Raw genomic sequence first — 12,317 nt, forward strand, 5'->3', positions numbered from 1 at the left:
TAAGCTGGTGAGCTCTTTGCTCAAGCCAGATGAGCCCGCGCTCAAGCTGGCGACCTCGGGGTCTCTAACCCGGGTCCTTCCACATCCCAGTCCGACGCTCCATCCACTGCGCCACCACCTGGTCAGGCTCTTTAACATTTTTAATCTTTTAAGATTTATGTGCCAAAAGTAATATTAAATTAAAAAATCATAATCTAGTCTAAAAATATTGGTAGACGAGTCATGAACAAATGTTAAAACTAAATAAACCAAAAGTGTACTATGTTAAATTGGGGGCAATAACACAGATTGATAAGTACTTACCTTTCTTAGCTTTTCTGGGGAGAATTCTAAGCCAACAAGAAAAAGAGTAAAGAACACACCAAATTCGCCTAATGTCTCCACTTGTACAATAGACTGAAAAAGAAAAAAAATTTAAAACTATATGTTTAACATATTAAGTGTACTTAACAGAAAAATCTCGTACTAACACACTCAGTGGGACTATCCCACCCACTCACCAAAAAGTACAGTTAAAAAAGAAAACTAATTTTTAAAATTTCTTCTATATCTGAGATAATCTGGACTTCCTGATTATAGTGCTTTTTTCCCCTTTTTTCTTGATTAGCTGGAAGGATAGTTTTATTTTATTTTCTAAGAACTGGCTCATGAATTTACCTGTTTCCAGGTTCATTAATTGCCACTCTATTATCTTCATTAGTTCCTTTCTTTAGTTTTCTTTGGGGTTGGGGAGGCATTAAACCTTAGTCTAATGATGAACTCATTTAGAGTGGTTCACTCTCATTTGGGTTTGAGCATGATTAAGTGTGTGAATTTTCTCCTGAGTGCATTTAGTCACATCCCACAACTTTTGATATACAGTGTTCTTGTGTTCCATATTTGCTTTGGTACTTCATTTCCTATTTACTTTTAATATTATTACACTATAGTAGAGAATCTTTCTTATACTATTATATTTGGTACTATTTATATTATTTACATTTGAGGTTTTATTGTAGCCACTAACTGTTCAATTTTTTTTTAATTTTTTTTTTTTTTTTTTTACAGAGACAGAGAGAGAGTCAGACAGAGGGATAGATAGGAACAGACAGACAGGAACGAAGAGAGATGAGAAGCATCAATCATTAGTTTTTCGTTGCAACACCTTAGTTGTTCATTGATTGCTTTCCCATATGTGCCTTGACCGTGGGCCTTCAGCAGACTGAGTAACCCCTTGCTCGAGCCAGCGACCTTGGGTCCAAGCTGGTGAGCTTTGCTCAAATCAGATGAGCCCACGCTCAAGCTGGCGACCTCGGGGTCTCAAACCTGGGTCCTCCGCATCCCAGTCTGACACTCTATCCACTGTGCCACCGCCTGGTCAGGCTCAATTTTTTTTAAATACTCCCTGAACATCTGAAAATAAAATAACAGGCTCTCATGTATCTGTGTGCTGCCCTGACCCAGGACAATTACTCAGTTTGTCAGCTGCGACGTTATGGATCCTGCCCCTTTTTTACTGGCATCTTTCGTCCTTTCACTCTTAACCTTTCCTAGCTGCTTTATTTCTTTCTTTCTTTTTTTTTTTTTTTTTTTTTTTGTATTTTTCTGAAGCTGGAAACGCGGAGAGACAGTCAGACAGACTCTCGCATGCGCCCGACCGGGATCCACCCAGCACGCCCACCAGGGGTGACGCTCTGCCCACCAGAGGGCGATGCTCTGCCCCCAGAGCCACTCTAGCGCCTGGGGCAGAGGCCAAGGAGCCATCCCCAGCGCCCGGGCCATCTTTGCTCCAATGGAGCCTTGGCTGCAGGAGGGGAAGAGAGAGACAGAGAGGAAGGGAGGGCTGGAGAAGCAAATGGGCGCTTCTCCTGTGTGCCCTGGCCTGGAATTGAACCTGGGTCACCCGCACGCCAGGCTGCTGCTCTACCGCTGAGCCAACCGGCCAGGGCCAGCTGCTTTATTTCTACTTAATCTTTACTGTACCCGCAACCCCCATATCATTGCAAACTTGGGTTTTTGAATAGGAAAGTTTATTCCACTTAACATTTATTGTTTTAACAGATACTTGTTCTTACTTTTATTTTACATCTTCTGGTTTTTATGCTTCCTTACTGCTCTTAATTTTCTTCCCTTTTAAAAATCAGGCTGTAACCTATGACTTCAAAGTAATATACTTAAACCTATACCTTTCAACTTAATAAATGAAAGCCTATCAACTTCCTCTTGAGAAAAGATCAATATTTTTGGTACAATTACACTCCCTCCATTACCCACTTTCCATTTTTGGCCAGTGTGTTCTTGCATTTTTATCTTGGCCTACTATAATTACATCATTTTTCCATGGTACAACTGATTTATTAAGAACTACAATATTTATAGAATCCAGTTGTATCTATTATCCTTAATTCTTTGCTCATGATCTCTATTTTCTGTTTTTTAAAAAATGAGAAAACACCTGTATTTGCTATTACTTGAAAATACTCTGGAAAGAAAGGAATGGGACAGGAAAGGAAGAGATTTTTCACTTACGGTTTTTTATTGTTCTCAATCATGTGAACATTACCTATCCAAAAAATTAAACTAAAACTATTCTTGCCCTGGCCAGGTGGCTCAGTAGATAAAGTATCGTCCCAGGGCACTGAGGTCTTGGGTTTGATCCCCAGTCACGGCACGCAGTAGAAGCAATCCATGAGCACACAACTAAATGGATCTTAGTGGAGCAGCAAGTTGGTGCTTCTTTCTCTCTTTCTCAAATCAGTGGAAAAATTAAAACAAAACAAAACAAAAAAATGTTCGCAAGTGGTGACACAGTGAATAGAAATTGACCTGGGATCTGAGGACCCAGGTTCAAAACCCTGAGGTTGACGGCTTGTGCGTGGGGTCACTGGCTTGAGCATGGGATCATAGACATGCCCCATGGTCACTGGCTTGAGCCCAAGGTCGCTGGCTTGGACAAGGGGTCATTGGCTCAGCTGGAGCTGCCCCCCCCCCCCCCCCCGTCAAGGCACATACGAGAAAGCAACAACTAAAGTGCTGCAATGACAAGTTAATGCTTCTCATCTCTCTTCTTTCCTGTCTGTCTGTCCTTGTCTGTCCCTCTCTCTTTCTCTTTTGCTAGGAAAAAAAAAGAAAAAGAAAAAATGTTCCTAGAGACCACCCTGCTAAAATGAGCTCAGTCACAAGGGCACACTGGTTAGCTATTCTACCCCTCACTAAGGTTCCGGGCTTTTAACCTGGAGCACAACTTCTCCCTGGCTAATCTGACCTGTTGTTAAGATAGTCTGTTAGTCTGGTGTGATGATTTCCTCACACCCTCTTCTGCTGTTTTCCAGGCTGGGGAAATCACAGCGGTCCTTCTGACCTGGGATAGGTGTGTTAATCAGCAGTTAGGAAATGAGGCTGCAAGTGGAGCATTCCACAGCTTTCCCTGTTTGCTTACTCCCATTCTATCCAACTGGGAGGCGTCAGCGAGGCTTGCAAATTCTATTGTTTATTTTCCATCATCCTGTATTGTTCCTGCTGTGTGTGCTCATGACAGCTATTCTTGGCATGCTCTTTCTGTTCTGTTCAAATTATGTGTATTTATTTTATTTTTTAATTAATTAATTTTATTTATTTATTTTTTGTATTTTTCCGAAGCTGGAAACGGGGAGGCACTCAGACAGACTCCCACATGCGCCCGACCAGGATCCACCCAGCATGCCCACCAGGGGGCGACGCTCTGCCCATCTGGGGCATTGCTCTGTTGCGACCAGAGCCATTCTAGTGCCTGAGGCAGAGGCCATAGAGCCATCCTCAGCACCTGGGCCAACTTTGCTCCAATGGAGCCTCGCTGCAGGAGGGGAAGAGAGAGACAGAGAGGAAGGAGAGGGGGAGGGGCAGAGAAGCAGATGGGCGCTTCTCCTGTGTGCCCTGGCCAGGAATCGAACCTGGGACTCCTGCACGCCAGGCCGACCCTCTACCACTGAGCCAATTGGCCAGGGCAAATTATGTGTATTTAAATGAGAAATTCTAAAGCCCCCAAAATGCTGGGAACCCTTCCTTACTGTCAAAAAGTGCTCAACTCAAGATGAAGCTCACCTCAGTTTGTCTGGCAAACAGCTTCCAGCAAAAGCAGCCTCAGCGCCCGCTGCCTCTCGGGTTCTCACAATGCCCTATGTTAAGGCTGGATAATTCCTCACTACTTCATCAGTTTTTCTACATATTAAGATTTTTAAAAAAAATTCATTTAATCCAGCATTTTTAGTTGCTTTCAGTCTCTAAATAATCTAGTCCATCTGATTACTAGAAATAGAATCTTTTTTTTTTTGTATTTTTCTGAAGCTGGAAACAGGGAGAGACAGTCAGACAGACTCCCGCATGCGCCCGACCGGGATCCACCCGGCACGCCCACCAGGGGCGACGCTCTGCCCACCAGGGGGCGATGCTCTGCCCCTCCGGGGCGTCGCTCTGCTGCGACCAGAGCCACTCTAGCGCCTGGGGCAGAGGCCAAGGAGCCATCCCCAGTGCCCAGGCCATCTTTGCTCCAATGGAGCCTTGGCTGCGGGAGGGGAAGAGAGAGACAGAGAGGAAGGAGAGGGGGGGTGGAGAAGCAAATGGGCGCTTCTCCTATGTGCCCTGGCCGGGAATCGAACCCGGGTCCCCCGCACGCCAGGCCGACGCTCTACCGCTGAGCCAACCGGCCAGGGCCGAAATAGAATCTTTAAAACATTTATAATTTAAAGACATGATCAGCTATTTTTGCTACCCAAGTCATCAATTCATTTATGAACAAAATGACTTTCTTATTGTTCAGACGTCCTATGAAATTTTAGGGGTATCTTTTTTAACATGGTTTATAAAAAACTGTTATCTTCATTAATTCAAGTTCAAAACATTTAGTCTTCATGAATGTTTCTTTTGTATTCTGTTAAACAGATAGTAAAGCAGTTAAACTTTGTTCTTACCTTAATACTGTTTAGTCCTGAAGGTCCCAGAAGTACACCACAGATAATATAACCAAACATTGTAGGCAATCCTATTGTTGTGCATAGCCAGCCACAGGGTAAAGACAACATTCCTATGGTGACAATGTCCTAATATAAGAATAAACAAGAAATATAAAATATTTCAGGTAACAGTTGGCAAGAAAGGGCTAGGTGATAGAGAAAGCAGGATGGGAGAGTAGCCTAATTTCATTGAATGTGAACAACGAACAGACGATGGAACTGAGGGAATTTTTACTAGTATTGAGTCTACAGAGAAGGTGAAAACACTTAGAATGTATTCCGTGAGTAGATGAGGTTAGCTGCTAATGGTCTAACAATTATAGCAAATTTTGTCTGTTTTGCTGAAGCTTTATAATTGTATTCTAAGATTCTGACTATGATTCCATTTAGTCTTCTAGTCTGGGAAATCTTCAGAGCTGATGTCCTAGTTTAATTACTTATCTTCATTAGTTTTTCTACCACACAAGGTCAATATAACCATCACAGGCATAATTGATTCAGGCAATAATCATCAATGGGTGCTAAAAGTACTTGTGAAAGTTTGACAAGGAGCAGGACACGCATATAGTCCCAAAATATTTCCCCAGAAATACGTATTAATTACGAAGGCCAAAAAAAAAAAAAAAAAAAAGGAGTAACTTAGAGTGGAGACCTGGCCCGTTCAGAGGGCACTGATGTGTTCGTTTTGTAGATTCAGTTCCTCCCAGTTGCCATTCTAGCCACAGCAAGGAAAACAGTAATATATCTGCTGGGTTTATCTATTGAGTCAAGCCTATTGATATAGGAATCAACCCCTCACAGCAGCCCTTGGGGATCGTTTATCTTCCTCTCAGTCTGCCTGTGTTGGCACCACCTCTAAGAGAGGGTTATCTGCCTGGGTTTCTCTTCCTGTATAAATTCCAGTGTCAGGAACGTTAGAGACCTGACGATTTCTCTAGAGTCTGCCAGCCTTTCCTGTGCAGGCTGAACTCTGTCACTCATCTTTATTCCTCACGGCTGTCCAAATCCAAACAGTGATCCTGAACCATAACACCATCAACTTCAAGTGTTTACATAATTCTACGTCCTCTTACTAGAATGGTTTCCTTAGTGTTCACAGATCTCTGTCTCACTCCATCCGGGATGCCAGTCACCGCCGGAGGAGACACGTCTCACACTGTCCCTCCCAAAGTCTAACCCCAATATCTCTGCCTCATAAGAATGTTCTTACGTTAGTGAAAATAGTTTTTGGATAGCTGAGGCTTTAATCTTTCCACATAAACCAAAAAGTCTTCCAAACTCTCAAAAGCAAAATTAATTTTTATTTTAAACATTAAAATGCTATATTCTTATGGGAGGAAAATTAAAAATTAAGAGAAAATGTTTTAAATCACAGAAAAGGTGGGGAATTCTAGCAGAATCTCTGTTGGGAGAAAGGGTGATGCATAAAGCCCAATCCTGCTTGCCATGCACCCCGGAGGCGGGAAGGGGAGTCAGTGGGAACCAGGCCCAGCGCACGACTTTGAGAGGACAGCAAGCAGACAGACAGACTACCTTTATGAAGTGGTGGTCTGCACGTGGGATTGTTGCATCTCTGGGCTTGGTCAGAATATACTGGTTGTTCTGGGAATCAATCAGCATGCTAAGACCTAAGTCATCCTCCACTTCCCGTTTTGTGAGATTTTGCTTGGAATTGGCCTCTTCTTCCTCCACCCTCAAAACCGCCTCAAAATTGACCCCTTTGACCTGTAAGAATAACCAATATTATGTAATTAAAACCAATCAAATGTTTTCAAGGTTAATTTTAGAGAATAAATTCTATATAGATGAATGATAGAAATGTTTTATTATTCTGTCAAGTGTAAGGAAAGATCAATAAGTGTTTGTTAGCATGACTGAAAAAATTTTCAATTAAAAAAGTGATTTTAAGATTTCTATTGCTTCTAGCCTGACCAGGCAGTGGCTCAGTGGATAGAGCATCAGATTGGGATGCAGAGGACTCAGGTTCGAGACCCCAAGGTCGCCAGCTTGAGTGTGGGCTCATCTGGTTTGAGCAAAGCTCACCAGCTTGGACCCAAGGTCGCTGGCTCGAGCAAGGGGTTACTCGGTCTGCTGAAGGCCCACGGTCAAGGCACATATGAGACAGCAATCAATGAACAACTAAGGTGTCACAATGAAAAACTAATGATTGATGCTTCTCATCTCTTTCCGTTCCTGTCTGTCTGTCCCTATCTATCCCTCTCTCTTTCTCTCTGTCTCTGTAAAAAAAAAAAAAAGGATTTCTATTACTTCTAAATACCCACTGTACCTAATTCAGGGTGTGATATTGTGATGTGTAACCAGAAATATATTGATATTTGGTCTTCATCACCTTTCCTGGCTCACAGCTCCCAAAACCCATGTAATTTCCTAAATGATAATGAGCGATGAGAACATCTTTTGTTATATTTAACATTTTGTCCTTGGATCCTGAAATAGCTACAGAATAACAGAGGTAAAGTAAGTATTTTGTTATTAACAACAAGCCCTCAGCAGCCTCGCTTGAGTTTATATTTGGGAGGTGATATTTGGGGAGCCCTTAGATAACCACAGGACCGGACTGGTCATCTGAGGAACGAAGCATTGTGAAAGGGTTGACCTTTCATCCCCACTCAGACCTCCAGGAAGGGGAGCGGGATGGAGACTGAGCTCATCACAAGCCTGCATAAGGAAGATGCCAGGGAAGTCCCTCAAGTACGGGGTTCACAGAGGGCGCTGGAGCTCTGCACCCTTTCCTCACACCTGCCCCATCGTTCCTTCTATCTGGTTCCTCCTGAGCTGTCTCCTTTAACTGGAAATCTAGTAAGTAAACTGCTCTCCTGAGTTCTGTGAGCTGCTCTAGAAAATTATAGAGCCCAAGGAGGGGGATTGTAGGACCTTCCAAGGCGACAACCTGGGACTTGGGATTGGTGTCTTACACCGAGAGGACAGTCTCAGACGGAGCCCTTGCCAGTAGGGTCTGCACTAGCCCCAGGGACAGTCAGAACTGCACTGGATTGTAGGACGCCCTGCTAGGGCACAGGGAACCGGAGAGCTGTTTGGTGGCGGGGACACTCTGATGCCCTAGGAGTACAGAAGTGTTCGGGAGCAGTGAACACAGGGAACAGGTATTTTACTTTCCAAGGGCATTTTCTTTCAAAAATTTATAGCCCTTAGAATACTTGCGAGTTCTCCTCTATCCCTTACTTGGTAACTTTTAAAAACATATCGTTTCTTTCACTCAATTTTCATTCTTCTTCTTTTGTATCTGATTTTTCTGATTTGCTCTTATTACCTAACCCATTTCTGAGTGCATTCCAAGACTCACAATTTTCAGCACTAACCTCGTTTCCCCGCAAAGAATCCTGAACATGTAACAACAGCGAGCAGTCAGAAATCCTGCTTCAGATATAAAAGTCATTTCCTATAAGGAGCTTATTGCTCCCCTGGCCAATCATCATTGAAACCCAACTGTCCAGGTCAAGCCTGTTGAAACCACAGTCCTAATTCTCCTGAGGGCAGAATGGAAAACAAAGACGAGCCTCTGACAGGGACTGACAGAAACGAGAAAAAAAGAAAGTACAACTCGTGTGCTTCTGCCAGACCGAACCAAATTATTTTTATGACACAGAAGTGTTTTAGTATTGTCTTTGTTTTCAATCTACACTAAAAATATGCATGCATACAATTCAACAATATATCCTGTCAGTAAGCAGCTCAGTCTCACCAGGTGAAGAAGATTTGTTCTGGAATGCTACTTACTGATTTGTTGTCATCAAAAGCATGTTCTTCTATTTCCTCCTCTAACCGATCAGCTGCCTTTCTTACATCTTCAAGAATTTCATCAAGCATGGATAAACTTTTGTTTTGATGTTGCATATTTTTAAGGGCTTCAACTTGATGTTTTTCTGCTGCCAGAAGTTCCACATATTCTGTCTCTTCCTATTCATTTGTCAGAAATAAAGAGTGGAGTTTACTAGAAAATAAACCAGAATATCATTTCCATTCAGGTACTTTGCCCAACCACACCAACCAATACCCTCTCTCTATCAAATACTCCTGCTCATGAATGTATAACTCCAGCTCTAGACAACGAGGGGGAGTCCAGGGCCACCATCACTATTCAGCCCATCACTAACTGGAATATTGTTATGTGGTGTATAACTGTATTTCTACCCAAAATGCCATACTTTGGTAAAAGAAGTTTAATGAGCTTGAATCATCTCTGGTAAGCTATGTAATAATACCATAGCCTTTCTACAAAGAGGAAATTATATTTTATATGTTTAAAGTGCCTGGAACCTAACATATCCCTTAAATCAGGGGGTAGGAACCTATGGCTCATGAACCAGATGTGGCTCTTTTGATGGCTGCATCTGGCTCGCAGACAAATCTTTAATAAAAATAATAATAACATTAAAAATATAAAACATCCTCATGTATTACAATCCATTCATTTCCTACGGCTCATGTTCATGGTTGCGGGTGGCTGGAGCCAATCACAGCTGTCCTCCGGGACAACACCAAATTTTTATTGGATAATGCGTAACGTACACGGGTCCTTGTATGGCTCTCACAGAATTACATTTTAAAATATGTGGCGTTCATGGCTCTCTCAGCTAAAAAGGTTCCCGACCTCTGACTTAAATGAAGGCTTAAAAAATTACATAAGTAATTTAACTTCTGATACAGTAAGTGTCTTCTCATTTGAAAAATTTACTTCATCAAAATCCTTAATTCAAATGTATACATATATTTGTTTAAAACAAATTTTAACTTTTTTGTTTTCAGTAGATAGATGTTGAAGAAAATCAATCTTCACACAGAAAGGAATTCTTGTTAGAAACTCCAAATGTTAATTGCAGTTACAAATATATTTATTTCCATATCAGCTTATTGGGATAACTTCAAAATTATTTTAATAATCCAGGTATTTCACAATACATAAAAGCATTAGAGAACACTTCCTTATAGAAGAAATAAAAAAGTAGCTATGCTAAGATATACAAAAGGAAGAGACTGTCCTAAACATGAGAGATTTCCTGTCTGTTACGAACAGCTGCCCCCGACAGAACACACCTGCTGAAGCATCAGCACCATCTGCACTTTCCCTTTCCCTCTGCTTTCTTTTTTTACACTAATTATTTTTTTAAAATTTAATTTATTGGGGTGACTTTAACTGCAAAACCATACAGGTTTCAAACATACAACTCAGTAAAACATAATCTGCACACTGTGTGCACCTATCGCCCCAAGCAAAGTTTCTTCCCATCCCCATTTCCCTAGCTCTTTCCGTAAATGAGTGCGAGGTGACTAACCTTGATGGCAGCCTCTCTCAAGGCCTCCAGGCGCTGCCTGCTGCTCTCCTTCATGTTCACCACGTCTTTGTAATCTCCCTGCAGGGCTCTTTGGAGTCCATAGATAGCCTGGAAGACTGAATTTTCACTTTCGTTCAGCTCTTTTTGGAAAATTTCAAATGTGTGCACTTGAAATAGCTTCTCTTCATCCGACAGGCCAACGTCTTTTTCCACTGCTCTGATTGCATTTTTCAGTTTGTTAAGAACCACAGTCTTCTGGCGAAGAAGCCCAGAGAGCTTCCTGCAGCTATCTAGGACCCACTGCTTCCTCTGCGTGATCGCTACCCCTTTGCCTCGGTGTAACTTGATGGCATGTTTTGCTACCTCTTCATGTTCCGCAGCATTTGCTATCGAATGAAGCAACAGAAGCAACATCCAGAAGCAATTTTTTCCCAACACCTTCATGATCCAATTTTAGAGGATAGGGCAAGGAAGTCCAAAGATTTCTGCTAAGCTGACTCTGCATTTTAGATACACATATTCAGCTGAAAAAGAATTTATTGTCATATAGTTGAATGATGATTTATTACTATTGAAATCAGAGTTAAACTATTAAATAATTATATCTAGAAAACTATCACTGTTTTGAAAAAAATGTTATTTTTTCTATCTTAATAATAACATCTGAATTATTTATTGCACCTAGGTTAAAAGCAAATACTAAATGTTAAAATAAGTGCCTGATAAGAATTAAAAGTTATGTCTGAATTTAAAGGAAAATGTTTTTGTGTGTGTGACAGACACAGAGAGAGGGACAGATAGGGACAGACAGGAAGGGAGAGAGATGAGAAGCATCAATTCTTCATTGCAGCACCTTAGTTGTTCATTGATTGCTTTCTCATATGTGCCTTGACCAGGGGGCTACAGCAGACCGAGTGACCCCTTACTCAAGCCAGTGACTTTGGGCTCAAGCTGGTGAGCCTTGCTCAAACCAGATAAGCCTGCGCTCTAGCCAGTGATGTCAGGGTTTCAAACCTGGGTCCTCCACATCCTCGTCCGACGCTCTATCTACTGTGCCACCACCTGGTCAGACTAAAGGAAATATTTTTAAAGAAAAACTCAACCTCATATATCTATTAAATCTATCAAGTGCAAAAGACAAAACCAATTCTAATATTAAAGAGGCTCCATGTATCAAAGGCTAGAAAATTCAAGGATCAGTGGACCTAGGAGAACACGCTCCACCTCATACCAGAAATGAATTCTTTTGAGGTACTGTTAGCTTGCTTTGCCATATCATTTACTTTTCAAAACCATTTGGAATTCTGCTAAATTTCCAAAGTCAGTCTATAGTTAAGTGCCAATGAAATAGCAAGGACAGAAAAAAAAAATCATATCTGGATATCTAGGGCTTTCAATCATCTAAAGTCAGGCTCCGTCTCTTTCTCTCCTTAGGAATGCCTCAAGCAATACGTATAAGTTAATGCTGGCAACTGAAGCACAGAAAGGACCCTGGACATTACAAGTTGAAGGCTTCAGTACAGGCAGCAGTGGGAGTGCAGCTGCACTGTCCAGATTATTACAAACAGAGGGCAGGGCTGTGTTCCCAAGAGGAAACTTATCAAGGAACAAGAGGCAGCTGTTGCAGCAACGTCACTAAGAAAAAATGACCTCAGAGGTAGTAAAATAGACTAAAGAAGGAAGAAGTAACAAATACGAGAGATCAGTAAGATACACTCTAAAAAATATCCACTGAACGTGGCAACTAGGAGCACACTGGGCTCAAGCAGTTAGGCCAAAAGAGAAAACAAAGCACAATTTTACACAGCACTTACAGTTTATAAGAAACAAAACATTCATATATACCATCTAATCATTCCTAATAGTAGCATCCAATGAATTATCATGTCAAGAATACTTACGCAACTGTCAAATATACCAATATTTCCTCTACCTGAGGATCTGTTTGCTAAAATACTTATCTAAACTTTAATTTCACTGATAGTCCCAATTCTAATCAGTTTAATCTGGTTTCCCAGACAAAGCAAACTAGATG

General features: G+C 41.6%; 1 protein-coding gene across 5 annotated transcripts in view; it reads right to left on the reverse strand.

Moving 5' to 3' along the window:
- Positions 1 to 12,317, reverse strand: part of TMCO3 (transmembrane and coiled-coil domains 3) — a 66,058-nt gene that overhangs the window by 46,374 nt on the left and 7,367 nt on the right. For all 5 annotated transcript variants that reach the window (XM_066380502.1, XM_066380498.1, XM_066380499.1 and 2 more), the window contains 5 exons: positions 10,283 to 10,806; positions 8,727 to 8,906; positions 6,501 to 6,692; positions 4,926 to 5,054; positions 304 to 396 (listed from right to left, as the gene is read on the reverse strand). In XM_066380502.1, the coding sequence (XP_066236599.1) occupies positions 304 to 396; positions 4,926 to 5,054; positions 6,501 to 6,692; positions 8,727 to 8,906; positions 10,283 to 10,726 (1,038 nt within the window). In that variant the 5' untranslated portion in view covers positions 10,727 to 10,806. The remainder of the gene's footprint in view (positions 1 to 303; positions 397 to 4,925; positions 5,055 to 6,500; positions 6,693 to 8,726; positions 8,907 to 10,282; positions 10,807 to 12,317) is intronic.

This window comes from Saccopteryx leptura, chromosome 4, assembly GCF_036850995.1.
Source record: "Saccopteryx leptura isolate mSacLep1 chromosome 4, mSacLep1_pri_phased_curated, whole genome shotgun sequence".
Classification (NCBI taxonomy): Eukaryota; Metazoa; Chordata; class Mammalia; order Chiroptera; family Emballonuridae; genus Saccopteryx; species Saccopteryx leptura.